Source organism: Monodelphis domestica, assembly GCF_027887165.1.
Source record: "Monodelphis domestica isolate mMonDom1 chromosome Y unlocalized genomic scaffold, mMonDom1.pri SUPER_Y_unloc_2, whole genome shotgun sequence".
NCBI lineage: Eukaryota > Metazoa > Chordata > Mammalia > Didelphimorphia > Didelphidae > Monodelphis > Monodelphis domestica.
Window position 1 is genome coordinate 223,990 of NW_026605001.1, and position 14,589 is coordinate 238,578.

General features: G+C 33.8%; 1 protein-coding gene across 5 annotated transcripts in view; it reads right to left on the reverse strand.

The window, feature by feature from the left end:
- Positions 1-14,589, reverse strand: part of LOC130456244 (transcriptional regulator ATRX-like) — a 102,263-nt gene that overhangs the window by 6,214 nt on the left and 81,460 nt on the right. For all 5 annotated transcript variants that reach the window (XM_056809943.1, XM_056809944.1, XM_056809942.1 and 2 more), the window contains 6 exons: positions 13,701-13,854; positions 12,651-12,757; positions 10,332-10,440; positions 6,494-6,671; positions 4,717-4,911; positions 2,413-2,562 (listed from right to left, as the gene is read on the reverse strand). In XM_056809943.1, coding sequence (XP_056665921.1) covers positions 2,413-2,562; positions 4,717-4,911; positions 6,494-6,671; positions 10,332-10,440; positions 12,651-12,757; positions 13,701-13,854 — 893 coding nt within the window. The remainder of the gene's footprint in view (positions 1-2,412; positions 2,563-4,716; positions 4,912-6,493; positions 6,672-10,331; positions 10,441-12,650; positions 12,758-13,700; positions 13,855-14,589) is intronic.

Sequence of the window (14,589 nt, forward strand, 5' to 3'; positions counted from 1 at the left end):
TGATGTAGAATTTGTTTTTGTGTTTTTTTCTCCATTCAGTAGGTAGGGACAGGAAGTGGAGAGAGATAATTTGGAATTAAAAAAACTGAATTAAAAAAAAGTAATATCTCATTCATATAAAAATTACCTCTCCACACTTGGACAATGAAAAGTTTCACTTAAAAAAAGGTAAACAGGATAAATATAAATGAGATTTTTAAAAGGAAGAAATAAAGAGTCCTTCCTGTGAAGAATAATCTCACTTGGGAAGAATGAGAAGAAAAAGGTTATATATACATGCTGAGTTTTTGAAAATGAGATTCTTCTTCCTGAGGTTTCAAGGCTTCAAGGTAGGCCAGCTTTTTATGAGGCAATGTGGAGAGTTCCATGTCAGTAAAAGAGCAACCTGTACTAGGTGGGTGGATGTAGATAATTTTTAGTAATTTTCCCCTTTGATGATACCTATATATATGAAAACAACTGAACAAAATAAATATATGGTTCAACATCACATTTAGTCTTATTGAGCACATCTTTACAGCTGCATCATTTTGACCCTAACCTCTGCTGCTTGAGTCAAGTCCTTTTGAAGCACTAGTGGCTATAAACTAAGGGAACTTGAACTTCCAAAAGAAAACAAGTTTGTGTGGGTCATGAATCATAATCTTGTTTCTAGCACTGTCATAAAGTTAAACAAATCTAAATGTCACCATCTTGAATATCCTCCAGAGATATTCTTCTTCTAAATAAACTTCTAAGAGAGACAAAAGTGGATCAATGGAATAGACTAGAGGGTCTCAGCAAGCTAATATTCAATAAAGCCAAAGATCCCAGCTTTTGGTAAAAGAACTCACAATTTGACAAAAACTGCTAGGAAAGTTGGAAAACAGTATGGCAAAAATTAGGTTTAGGGTTATGTTAGATCTATGGGAAGGAGAGAATTTAAGCCTAAGCAAGAGATAGAGAATGTTATAAGATATAAAATGAATATATATTAAAAAAAATAAACCCTTACCGTTGGTCTTAGAATCAATATTGGCTCCAAGGCAGAAGAGTGGTAAGGGCTAAGCAATGGGAGTCAAGTGACTTGCCCAGGGTCACACAACTAGGAAGTGTCTGAGGCATTTGAACCCAGAGCCTCCTGTCTCTGGGCCTGATTCTCAACCCACTGAGCTACCCCAGCTGCCCCCTAAAATGATTAATTTTGACTATATTAAATTAAAAAGGATTGTACAAACAAAACCAATGCAACCAAAATTAGAAGGTATGCAATAAACTTGGAAAAAACTTATGAGCAAATTCTCTAACAAAGGTTTAATTTACCAAATGTATAAGAAACTAAGTCAAGATGAAGCCATTCCCCTATTGACAAATGGTCAGAGAATATGAATGGGCAGTTTTGAGATGAAGAAATAAAAACTGTCAATAATTACATAAAAAAGTATTCTAAATTCTTCCTGATTAGAGAAATACAAATCAAAACAACTCTGAGGTACCAGTTTACACCTAGCCGACTGGCAGCAAAGGAAAGTGATAAATGTTTCAGGGGATGTGGCAAAATTGGGACACTAATACATTACTGGTGGAGCTGTGAATGGAACTAACCATTCTGGAGGGCAATTTGGAACTATGCCCAAAGGGCCTTAAAAAGAATGCCTATGGGGGAGAGCAGGGTAGCTCAGTAGCTCAGCTAGGGAGAGGTCCTAGGCTCAAATCTGGCCTCAGACACTTCCCAGCTGTGTGACCCTGGGCAAGTCATTTGACCCCCATTGCCTAGCCCTTACCACCCTTCTGCCTTGAAGCCAATATACAGTAATGACTCCAATATGGAAGGTAAGGGTTTAAAAAAAAATAATAATAATGCCTACCCTTTCACCCAGTCATACCACTGTTGGGTTTGTACCCCCAAGAGATAATAAGGAAAAATGTTAGAACAAAAACATTCATAGCCTTGCTCTTTGTGGTGGCAAATTGAATATGTTTGAAGGCATAAAGAGAGAAAAGAGTGGCTGAAAATTGGGTTGGAAAGAAATGCCTTAAAATGTAATCTGAAGGAGAATCTGGGAGAATCTAGGATCATGGGTAAAGGAATTGAGTTAAGCAAGAAGGAAAGTATTTTGAACAACTGCTATATCCTTAGCAGGGAGGGGGTGGAAAGAGAACTGGGAACTCTCAGATAAGGCAACTTCCTCTATAGAGAGGAATACATTCTCTATAATTTGTATATTTTAAGATAAATACACAAAATTGATAGTAACTTGCTTAGGGTAACAAAAGTCAAAATTTGACAAGAGTAATACCTAAACCCAGGTATTCCTAGCTTCAAGGTCAGCTTCCAAGGGAGCTTCTCATTCTGAATAAGACAAGTATGTGAAATTCTACTGTAAATACTTATGAATTGGAATATTCTATATGAGAATTAACTGATTCAACCTTTTTTTCTGCTTCATATTCTGCCCATGCTGCTTTTCTCTCTCCTTCAGTAAGTTCTTCTTCTTCTTTATGGTCCAAAAGAGAATCATGTTCATGATATCCTACGATGAATTCCTTATGTATTTGAAGCAATTCTGCAAGGATTGTGTCCTATGGAAAAATTTCAAAAATTACAGAGAAGTACTGAATTTAAGCACCAAAACATGTTTTGTTGATTACATGTCAGCCAACTTTATCTAATTTTTAATTCATTAAGAGCTACAGAATTTTAAGTGGGTTTATAGCCTAGCTATAGTGATATGGATTTTATTTTTCTGTGAAAATTACTGATTCTTTCATTCTTTTCATTTTAAATATAGGGACTATTCTCTCTCACCTTCATTCACCCTTCTCATCTGGAAAATGGGACTAATAAAACCTGAAATTCTCCTCCAAAACTGGTAATACACCCAGGTTTGGTGTGCATTTCAACTAACAACAGATCATTAACTATTTATTTAATGTCTAATAGGTAGGTTCAATTTAAAAATAAAAGTCTATGCTCTAAAAGAACTTACATTTATAAAAGTTTTATTGATTAAAAAAAAAAAACTTTTCCCAGAGATTTCCTAGTATTTTAGCTGTAGGGAATCCTTTTAAAGAAAATCATCAAAGCATCAAACTTTTTTCTATATGAAAAGACAAATTTTTCATCTATTCTCTCTGATCAAGATTGGTCATTATAATTAGCATCATTTCAGAGTTGTCTTCTATGCTAAACACTAGAGTACAAGCTGTTAAAACTGTAGACAACATAATAAATCAGAGGGCACAGAGTTAGATATATACTGTGTAAATGGAAGATAATCTTAAAAGGAATTAAATACTAGTTAGTCTTCTTGCCAAAGGTGGATTCTAAGTGGATACTAAAGAAAAACTAGAAAAAGAGTAAGACTTGGAGGTAAAAAGGCAAACCGTCTTAAAGAGATGGACATAAAAATGTTTACTGTTGTTTTTGGTTTCCCAGTTTAGATTGTTAGCTCTTTGAGGGCAGGGGATGTCTTTTGCTTCTTTTTATATTCCTAGTACTTAGGGAAATACTGCTTGGGCACATGTTGTTCTTGGCAGATATAATGGAGTGGTTTACCATTTCATTCTCCAGCTTTTTTTACAGATGAGGAAACTAAGGCAAACAGGTTAAAGTGACTTTTATAGGGCAAAAACTTAAGGCATGAATTCTTCAGTACTTAGGTCAGTACTTAGGGGGAGCAAACACTCTGGTGTGTAACCCTAGGAATGCTGGTCAGAACAGAAAGATAACCAAGAGATATGATGCCTTTAAATTCAGGATAATCTTATTAATCAAGGACATACATGTGCATATGGAGCTAAGCAGCAAAGACCATCTTAAGTAATCTTTGAGAAAAGAAAGGTGAAAGAAAGGGCTTAGAAGGAGAAGAGGCATGGGTGGTAGGAAGGAGTTATAGGGCAGTGATCCCAGGAATAGGGGTGATGGATTCCTAACACAAGAGACTCCTAGGGTCAAAGATTTAACTGGCATAAGCAATATAAGAATATGAAGTAAGTCAGCCTGAAGATGTCAGCAACACAAAAGCCCACTTAAGTCTTGGGGTCTGATATCCCATTGTTAAAGACCAAGATTAACAGAAAAAGAAAGTTTACTCAGCAGACTGCTAGACCTAAAGCTAGTTATATATCTCATGCCAGGTTTCCATAGTTACTTTATTCATGGTCATTCTCTCAAGGATTGTCAAGTGTCTTCAGATCAGTCCGGATCCCAAAGGCAGACAGTTTCTTCAAGTTACTCTTAGTCCCCAGGTAAACAGATTCGGTCTTATATATTTTCATCACGAACTCCAGCTCATCAAGATAATTAACAGGAAAATTTACACAAGGTCACACAGCAGGATTTGCACTCAGATTTTTCTGACTTTAATTACAATATCCACTGCACTACCTAGCTGAACTACATTCCAATTACTTTACAACTCTTTGTAGAGAGGCAACCTGCTATAGTGGATAGATAATGGGTCTTTGAGATAAGACTAGGTTATATAAGTGCCACTTGTGATGCATATGGGTTGTCTGAGCCTGAATAAATTATTTGGTCTCTCAGGATGCAGAGAAGATGCTAAAGAATTCTTTCTTTACAATAATCCCTTCAATTTGATAAAGAACTATGAATACCTAGTATTTTGCTAAAATGGAAACTCAGGCTCTACTTAAAATGCATAACTAAATTATTAAGATTTGTTTTTAAAACCCCTGTAACAAGGCTTACTAATGAATCAGGTTATCATATACCTTTGGCAGCACAGGAGTGTCCCTCCTTTTCTTCTTTTCTAAAATAGGATCATTCAGTAAATCGGGCTCAAATGTATAAAGCTCAGTCAGTTCACTCATAGTAAAATGGCGTTCAATTTGCTGTTGATCAATGACCCGGAAAGACAGTGACTGCTTGGTTACTTGACGTTCATAAATTCTGTCTTCCATTGTTCCCTGTGTGAGAATTGTAATCCATCATTACATAACATAAGCACATTTTTGCACTATATAAAGCTTGACTTTATTTGGTAAGATTTTAGTTATACATAACTAAAACAGTATTTGATACTTATCAGAGCCTAAGCTTGCCAAGAAGTCCATAGAACCCAGAGAAGTGACACTGGTTGAATGGCCCAAGACAAACATAAAGAGGGATATGTATACATATGAATTTGTATTTAGTTATTTTAATTTAGTATTTTTATTCATGAAGCAGGTCAATCCATGCTCACACTCCTACTAAATAAACTCTAGTAGCTTTTCTCATTATTCTAGGACAAAATCCAAAAATTTAGGTCCCTATCTATCCAAATTTCTTAAACTTTTCTTTTTCATTTAGATGGGTTCAGTAGCACTGGCTTTTGTGCCACTCCTTGTATATGACTTCATGTCCCAAATGTATGGGATAAAATTCAGTGTAATCCTGTTATAACCCCAATTTTCCTTAGTATTACTATTTCCTTAGATTAAAACTGCCTCCCCCCACTACCCCATAATATTTTTTATTTTTCCTGACCTATTTTCAAAAACCTTGAGAAGAATTTATTTGTATCTTGGGAAGAAAGCCAAACTGTAAGATAAGTGGAAGGAGGGAAAGTATGGCAAGTTTCAAAAGTTTCACTATAGTCCCTAGGCTGAGAACCATGAGAATCACAGGTTTTTCTTGATCGTGGGGATCTTTAGAGGTATATAATGTTGAAAATCATGCATTCAAGGCTTGAAATATCACCTTTCTGTGGGATTGGACAGAGGGGAGGAGGAAAATCTTGCATCAGGATTACTATTGTATCTAGAAAAAGAGGACTTTTTGGCCCCGAGCAAGCTACCTCTGTGGGCAGAATCCCATCCCCTTCCCTGCTGTACCGTTCTCCCCCCCAAATGAAGCAACTTTTTTCTGCCAGCATCTTGTCAAGTCTCCTATATACTCATTAGAGTGGGGGTATTAGCCTCCTTGAATTCTACTCCACACACCAAATAAGTGCTCTCCCTCATGTCTGAAATGCTCCCCACCCCCCATTTTGTCTCTGTTTCCTACCTTCCCAGAAGTTTTTAGCTTTTATCTCAACTTCTGCAAAGGACCTTTTCTAGTCCCTGCCAATTCTAATTCCTTCCCTTTGAGATGACTGTTTATAATATACTCTCCATAGCTGTTTGCATGCTATCTCTTCTATATTAGCATATGAAGTCCCTCCAGGGAAGGGAAATTTTTTTTTATTTTTCTCTGGAATCCTAGTACTTAGTGCAATGACTGGCAAATAGCAACACATAAATACATATTTATCTGACTTTACCATTTCTGATATATAATATACACACATGTGGATTTATGCATATATTCATTTACAAATGTAATTTTGATCAGGGAGGGGAAATTATTACAATCAATGAATATATTTTGAGATGGCCTTGTGTATTTAAAGAAAATATTAAAGTTGATTTAATTTAAAAAATAGGAATGCCACTTTACTTACCCTACTTATTCCCCAACTTTAAACTTTATATTTATATTTGTTATACAACAAGTTTAAAAACCTACCTGAGCTAAAAATCTGTATACATAGACGGGTTTATTTTGACCAAAGCGATAAACCCTGAATATACTCTGAATGTCATAAGATGGATTCCAAGAGGCATCAAAGATGATTACTCTGTTAGCAGCTACCAGATTAATTCCAAGAGATCCTGCTTTAGTAGAAATGATAAATAGTCGCCCCCTGGAAATTTAAAAAAAAAAAGTAATTATTTTTATAAAATTAATGTATCATGAAATAATGTCTTTGAGTCAGAAAAACAAATTTATTGTCTATATGCTGGAAAGAGAAGAATATGGCCATATAATAAAGGCAGAATAAGTACTTTACCACACATTAAAATATGAAAGGTATAATGACAGATTTAGATAGTAATCTCTTATTTTTATTTTTTTATTCAATTAACAAGCCTTTTCTTTCTTTTTTTTCTAATTTCCCCAAATATTCCCCAAATAAAGAGGTGAAAAAATTAAGGAGAAAACAAAAAACCCTACATTAAATACTTATCAACAAGAAAAGCAAGGTTCCTCATAGGTCAAATTTTAAAATTGCATGTCTCATTCTAGATCTTGTATTGAGACTATCGTATTTCCTCTCTATTAGGAGATAGGCAGCAAACATTGCCCATAACCATTTCTTACAGAATATTACACTTCATCAGATTTACATACCATAATTTTTTCAGCCATTTCCCAATTTATGAGCACTCTTAAATTTCCAGTACTTTGTCACTACAAAAAGAGCTGCTATATTTTTAGACACAAGAATTCTTTTCCTTTTTTTTTTAACTCTCTGGGCATCATCAGTATATGAACAGTATTACTGAGTAGTCTAAGCATTTGCAAAATGTAGTCATACTTTCCCTGCCATTTTCTATTCCACTTTTCTTGCTAGTAATTTCTTGTTCATTTCAAGAACTAGGTGAAATCCAAGCTATTTAAGTGAAATATATATATATTTTATTAAGGGACTAATCAAAATCTACTGGAGGAGTAAAGAAAGCTGAAATTGGTAGAAATGAGAGAAGTGCAGAAAGTTATAATTTGGAAAGAGACAGAGCCAAGAGAATTGTGAAAGTAAAGATCTGTCAACTTCTTCTCTACCAAATTACCTACCAGAAAACAATGAAAAATGCCTCAAAGTGAATTCTGGAACAACATGCCTGACAAAAAAGTGGGGTGAAATAATTTTTCACCCTAAAACAACTTAGAAAGTCAGCACAAAACATCTATTGCACCAGGGTGGAAATGGTGTGAACAAAGCAGCATATGAAATCATACCCCACCTGGCAAAGGGCTTTCAGGACAATTGAAATGAGCAGCAAAAATCTTCTGAAACTCTCAGCAAGGGGGTAGTATTGGAAAAATGCTCAGAAAAAGATTATGAGGGTTCCTTTTCCTTGCTCTGGGGGCAAGCCTCTTATGGCATATGCCCCTAATATACATATCCAGGTCACATTCCTGAATGTGAAGTTTGGAAAAGATTCCTTCAACACAGGTATCCTACTTTACTGGTTCTTTCTAATTGAAAGAAACAAAAAGGGATGGAAAACGAACAAATTTGACACAAAGTTATTTTAGTGACAAGACCAAAATGCAAATTCTGCAGAAAGAAGTCACTAATACTGCATCCAAAGCCTCCAATCTAAGAATTAATGCCATTTAGTTGCCTATAGGAAAAATATTTACAACCAAAAATTTAGATGTAACATGAAGCTCTCACGTCAAAGAAGAATTAATAAAGGAGCTCAGAAAGGAAATAAGAAAAATTTCAAAAATAAAAAAAAAACCTCAAAAACAAAGGAGATTCAGGAAAATCATGAAAAAAGCCAACAGCCATGAAAAAAACTTTAGAAATTAATATCTTAAAAAAACAAAACATTGCAATGGGTGAAAAAGGCACAAAAATTCAACAAAAATTCAATGAAGAGAAGAATTCCTGAAAAAACAGAATTGATTTGTTACAAATGAAAAAGAATGTACCAAAAGCTCATTCAAGAAAATGCTTTACTTTTTGCCACCACAAAGAGCGCAGCTATGAATATTTTTGTACAAGTCTTTCTCCTTATTATCTCTTTGGGGTACATAGTTTTAAATTGCCCTCCAGAATGGTTGGATCAATTCACAACTCCACCAGCAATGCATTAATGTCCCTACTTTGCCACATCCCCTCCAGCATTCCTTACTTTCCTTTGCTGTCATCTTAGCCAATCTGCTAGGTGTGAGGTGATACCTCAGAGTTGTTTTGATTTGTATCTCTCTGATTATAAGAGATTTAGAGCACTTTTTTCATGTGCTTATTAATAGTTTTGATTTTTTTAACTGAAAATTGCCTATTCATGTCTCTTGCCCATTTATCTTAGACCTTTGTCGGAGGTTTTTGTTATAAAAGTTGTTTCCCAATTTGTTGCTTCCCTTCTAATTTTGGTTGCATTAATTTTGTTTGTACAAAAACTTTTTCTGTCTCTTAGCCAGTACCAAATTGTTTTGATAACCACTTCTTTATAGTATAGTTTGAGATCTGGGACTGCAAAGCCTCCTTCCTTTGAATTTTTTTTTTCATGATTTCCCTGGATATCCTTGATCTTTTGTTCTTCCAAATGAACTTGGATATGATTTTTCCTAATTCAGTAAAAAGTTTTTTGGTAGTTCAATGGGTATGGCACTGAATAAGCAAGTTAATTTGGATAGGATGCTCATTTTTATTATGTTAGCTTGTTCTACCCATCAACAGTTGATGTTATCCAGCCATGGCACTAAAGGGTTTGTAGCCCAAAGAGATTAAGAAAAATACATGTTTAAGAATATTCATAGCTGCACTCTTTGTGGTGGCAAAAAATTGGAAAATGAGGGGATGCCCTTCAATTGGGGAATGGCTGAATACATTGTGGTGTCTATTGGTGATGGAATACTATTGAGCTAAAAGGAAATAATAAAGTGGAGGAAATCCATGGAGTCTGGAACAACCTCCAGGAATTGATGCAGAGTGAGAGGAGCACCAGGAAAACATTATACACAGAGACTGACACATTGTGGTACAACCGAATGTACAGATCTACGAGAAAAACCACTATCCATATTCAGAGGAAAAATCGTGGGAGTAAAAACACAGAAGAAAAACAACTGCTTGAATACATGGGGATATGGTTGAGGATAAAGACTCTAAATGAATATCCTAGTGCAAACAACAACATAGAAATAGGTTCTGATAAAGGACACATATAATAACTAATGAAATAGCACTTCAGCAGGAGGGGAGGCAGGGAAATAATGTGATTTTTGCAACCAAAGAATAATGTTCTAAATTGACTAAATAAATTTGTTAAAAAAAAAAAAAAGCAGGCTTCTGAAATAATTACTGATCTTAAAAAAAAAGAAAGAAAATGCCTTACACTTAGAATTGGTCTTTTTTCTTTTAAAAACTTCACTGACACAGTCCCCAAAACTGTTACTGTATAATGAGATGACTTTCATTTTTCAGTTTTAAAACAACAAATCTATTATCTTGGGTCGAGAAAGGAGAAACTCTTACTTATGTTTTCATATATATTATTAGATTCATGAAAACTTAACATCTTCCTAAAATTGGAGTGGAGAAGAAAAATTTTAGGGGCTACATACAAACTATATCAATATCTATTTTGTAAGAGGTTAACAACAGGTAAGAGAGATTGTTTGCTATATAGAGGGAATATCTATGTTTAATTGAAAAAATTGTGCTTTTAATGTCAGATGAAATCAGCAGTAAAGAAGACTTGAAAGAAAAATAGTAAATTAAATTGGTTCATAGGCACTGGTAATGATCTATGACAAAATGAGAAGAAAAAATTCCAAAAGCCCTTACCTCACATTAGTTTCGTCATTAAATTCTCCAGCCCATTTCTTTCTGGACTTTGCAGTTGCAGAACCATCCAAACGATAATAATCAATGTTTCTAAACCATTTTCCTTCACCTATATAATAATGCAAAAATGAAATTATTACACTGGAATCTAAGATATGCACGTTCAAGAATGTTTAGTTTATTAATATACCTTACACAAATACATTAATAATGTTTCATAAAATACTATAACCTACCTTAAAACTAGTTTTCACATTTGAAAATCATTCAAATGAATTGCCTAGAAAAATAGATGCTTTAGGGGAAGCTGGACAGTTCAGAGGATTGAGAGTCAGACCTAGAGACAAGAGGTTGTAGATTCAAATCTGGCCTCAGAGACTTCCCAGCTGTGTGACCTTGGGCAAATCACTTGATCCCTATTGCCCAGCCCTTACCACTCCTCTGCCTTGAAGGCAATACACAAGATGAAAGGTAAGGGTTTAAAAAAAAAATAGATGCTTCAAATGAAATATGGAATTTGTTCAATATGCTTAATTGGTGATCAATTAGTTGTCAACTAAATACTTCTGATTGTCCAGTTATAGCTATTTTAAATTGATTTCTCATGTATATTTGAAGTATGTCATCATGTATCTTCCATTCAATAAATTTAATTCAGCTCTTGAAAGGAACAACAAATTTAATAAATTTAATATGAACCTATTAGTAAATGCTTCATATGTGAAGATAAGGTTTTAATTGCTGAGGATGCAGACTGGCAGAAAGAAAAGAAAGAAAATTCAGGAGATTAACTTCTGAGACAGGCTCAAGGCAACCATATTCCCAAGGAGTGGTAAAAACTCTGTCACTCATGGAGACTGCCACATTCCAATTAGTATATTTACCCCCTAACCCAGCTAAATTTTCTTTAAAATACTTTTGGTTCCTCTCTCCTATTCATATGATGGGAGGATTGCTTTTCTGTTGCTGGTCATTCTAAATTGGTTTGTGAAGAGAAAGAAAAAGAAAGAATTTGAGGAAAGTGGAGGCCCTGGTTTTAGATGGCCTTTTTGGGCTACAATGTGCAGAAGAGATTCTGGAGGATACTTACCAGGGAAGGAAGGATTGAACAAGAGATTTCTGAGAACTGAGAAGACATGGGTGTGTTTAGGTAATGGAGTGCTGCTGTCAGACAGCAGATATTACCATCAGACAATGCAAGACTGAAGATAAATGGAGAAGGAATAACAGAGGGGAGGAAAGTTAAGAAAGCTGAGGACAGTGGATACCAATTTAATAAACCAGGCATATAGAAAGATATATCTAATTAAGCAGGAAGGGCCCAGCTTAGGTTGTATAACTTAAGTGGATATAAATAAAGAATGCTTATATGATCCCTTTCCCCCCTAATTTCATTAGACATGCTGAAACATGGTTATTCCCTCCAATAAAAATGATTCTGGACTCAAAACTGCAGATTTGAGTCATTTTTACTGATCATAGTCAATATGGAAATTTGATTTACTTGAATTTATGTATATAAGAATGGGAGTGGTTGTTTTTCTTGCTTTTGATGGATGAGGCATGTGAGAAAGAAGCTAGATATTTAATCGAAAAATGTTTTTTTAAAGAACAATGGAGAAGGCAAAATAACAATTAAGAATTACAATTACTACAACTACAAGATGGTCATATGATGAGAGTAAGAAATTACCTAAGGAAGGTTCCCAACAGGTTGAATATAGTTCTTGGTAGCAAATTTATTAGAAGAGAATATAAGCCAATAGAATGGGGCATATATGAATGATATATGATGATCCCTTATGAGTCATATTTTGCCTATTCCCTATTTTTGTAGATGAGGAATGAAAGTTCTGGTAATTAATTGTTCTAGATCATAAAGGAAGCTAGTAGAAGATGTCAGATTAGAACTGACTTTTCCCCCCTTCTAGAGTTAATAGATTTTCCATATCAAGCTGTAACAGAACCAGTGGCTTCCTGAAATAGCTCTTTTCACCTCAAAACTGGACTGCTCCCAGTTTTCTTGATATAGCTTCCTGGGCTGAGGGAGTGTATAGTTGGAACTTTTAGACTACTGGGTGACTGAGCCCAAATTTCATCGCATTCTCTCTCTCATTTTGTCCTAACATAAAATTTAAACTAAGAGGAGAACCATAACTATAACACAATACCAAGTCTAAGTCAATGAACTCACCCATAGGTTATAAAAATGTAATATTGTTCTGTCCCTGCAGAAAATTTGACTTCACCTCTGTATCTTGAGATGTGACTATAACTGAGATTTTTTTTTTAGAAATTCAGCAGTAAAAGGTAATTTACCTTTATAAATGGGAGGCCTATCTTTATCATCTGACATTTCCATACTCCCCAATTCAAGAAAATCTTCAATCAAGTCCAAAGATATGAGAGATTGGCTAAAGACCAGCCTAAGGAGAGGAAAAGAAGAAAAAGTCATGACTTTTATTCTCATTTTATGTACTGGAATATTTTTAGTATTTTACTCATTCACACATGACATATAAGCCAGAATTCTAAACTAAAAAAGAATAAGTATGTTATTAGAAGAATCTGGGAGGTATTTTTTATCAGTTACAAACCAGGACAACATTAGCAACTGATGAAGAAATCTGGACTAAATTCAATTTTAAAAAAACTGACAAGGAGGTTATAGCTCATCATAAACTTTTATTCTCCATTTCATTCTAGGAAAAACTGGAATCTCTTCCAAAGAAAAAGTATTGAATATTAACAGTAAAATGGTACACTATAAAGAATGCAAGGCTCGGAATTACTTTTAGATCAGAGTTTGAAGATCATTTCTGCCACTTATTAGTTTATTTTGGGATTTTTATCACAGATTAAATCATTAATACCATTAACTAAAATATATTACCCATAGATAACTAATAAGTAATTTCATTTCTTTGGTAGAAAATGAAAAAATTTGTCCTTTTTATTTGATGAGTAATCAGCTTTGTGCAAAATAGTATACTGATAGTGCTATGGAGAATTTTACAAGAATATATGAAACATGATTCTTGTATGTGATATTCTTTAATTTTAAAAAGTTATGTTAAATTATAATTTAACTTTTTAATTATATTTATATAATTATATTTAATTTATTTAATTTATTAATTTAATTCATTAACTTTTAAATTATAATTTAAACTTTTCAAATTTACTTTCTAAAGGAAAAGAAGGATGTTTGTGAGAAAGCAAATGAGAATTAACTTTTACCAAAATTAGCTTTCTTCAAAAGACTGAACCATAACAATAACTAACTCTAAACTGAAAACATATTAGAAAATAATTTAATCATACTAGAAGGAATAAGAATCTATTATTTAAGAAATGTATATTACTTACACTTTATCCCCAAGTTCCTCTGCCATTTTTAGAATTTCAAAAAGAAGTACCATTTTCCCAGAATGCTCCAAAACCTTAGCATCAGAATCTGTGATAAAATCTTTGTACCACATTATTGAAGGGCTGCCTGGATTTGAAAAGTATGTTGCTCTGCCTAAAAAATAAAGGGACACTGTTAAATTTACAAACATTTATAATGTATTTGACAATCTGGAAACTAAAATATGTTTGAAATTTGTAAATAATTCTTAAATACCAGAATAATATTAGGATATTATTATAATTATTAGGATATTATTTTAAAAGATATATTATAATTCAATAAAGTATATATATATATATATATATTTTAGCAATTCAGGTTTGTTCAACTCTTTCCAGTTGTAGACAATACTGTCTATGAAATTTTCTTGAAGCAGTGGCTTCTTTCTAGGGAATTGAGAGGTTCAGTGACTTGCCCCAGATTATACACCTAGTAATTTGAATCCACATATTCTTGACTGTGGTCCAATGCTGATCCACTTCATATATATTTGCATCTATTTTTTAAAGTCTTGGTAAAAAGCCACAAAATTTTTTCAGCTTAATATTTTTCAATTTTGAGAGTTGTACTAATTCCCTATTTTATCACAAATGTTTTAAATCCTTCCTTATTAGAGAAATGCAAATCAAAACAACTCTGAGGTAACACTTCAAACTTATCAGATTGGCCAATATGACAGTAAAGAAAATAATAGATGTTGGAAGGGTGGTGGCAAAATTGGGATACCAATGCATTGCTGGTAGAGTTATGATTTACCCAACCATTCTGGAAGGCAGTTTGGAATTATGCCCAAAGATTTCATGTCCTTTGATTCAGCTATATATCACTACTGAGTTTATGTCCCAA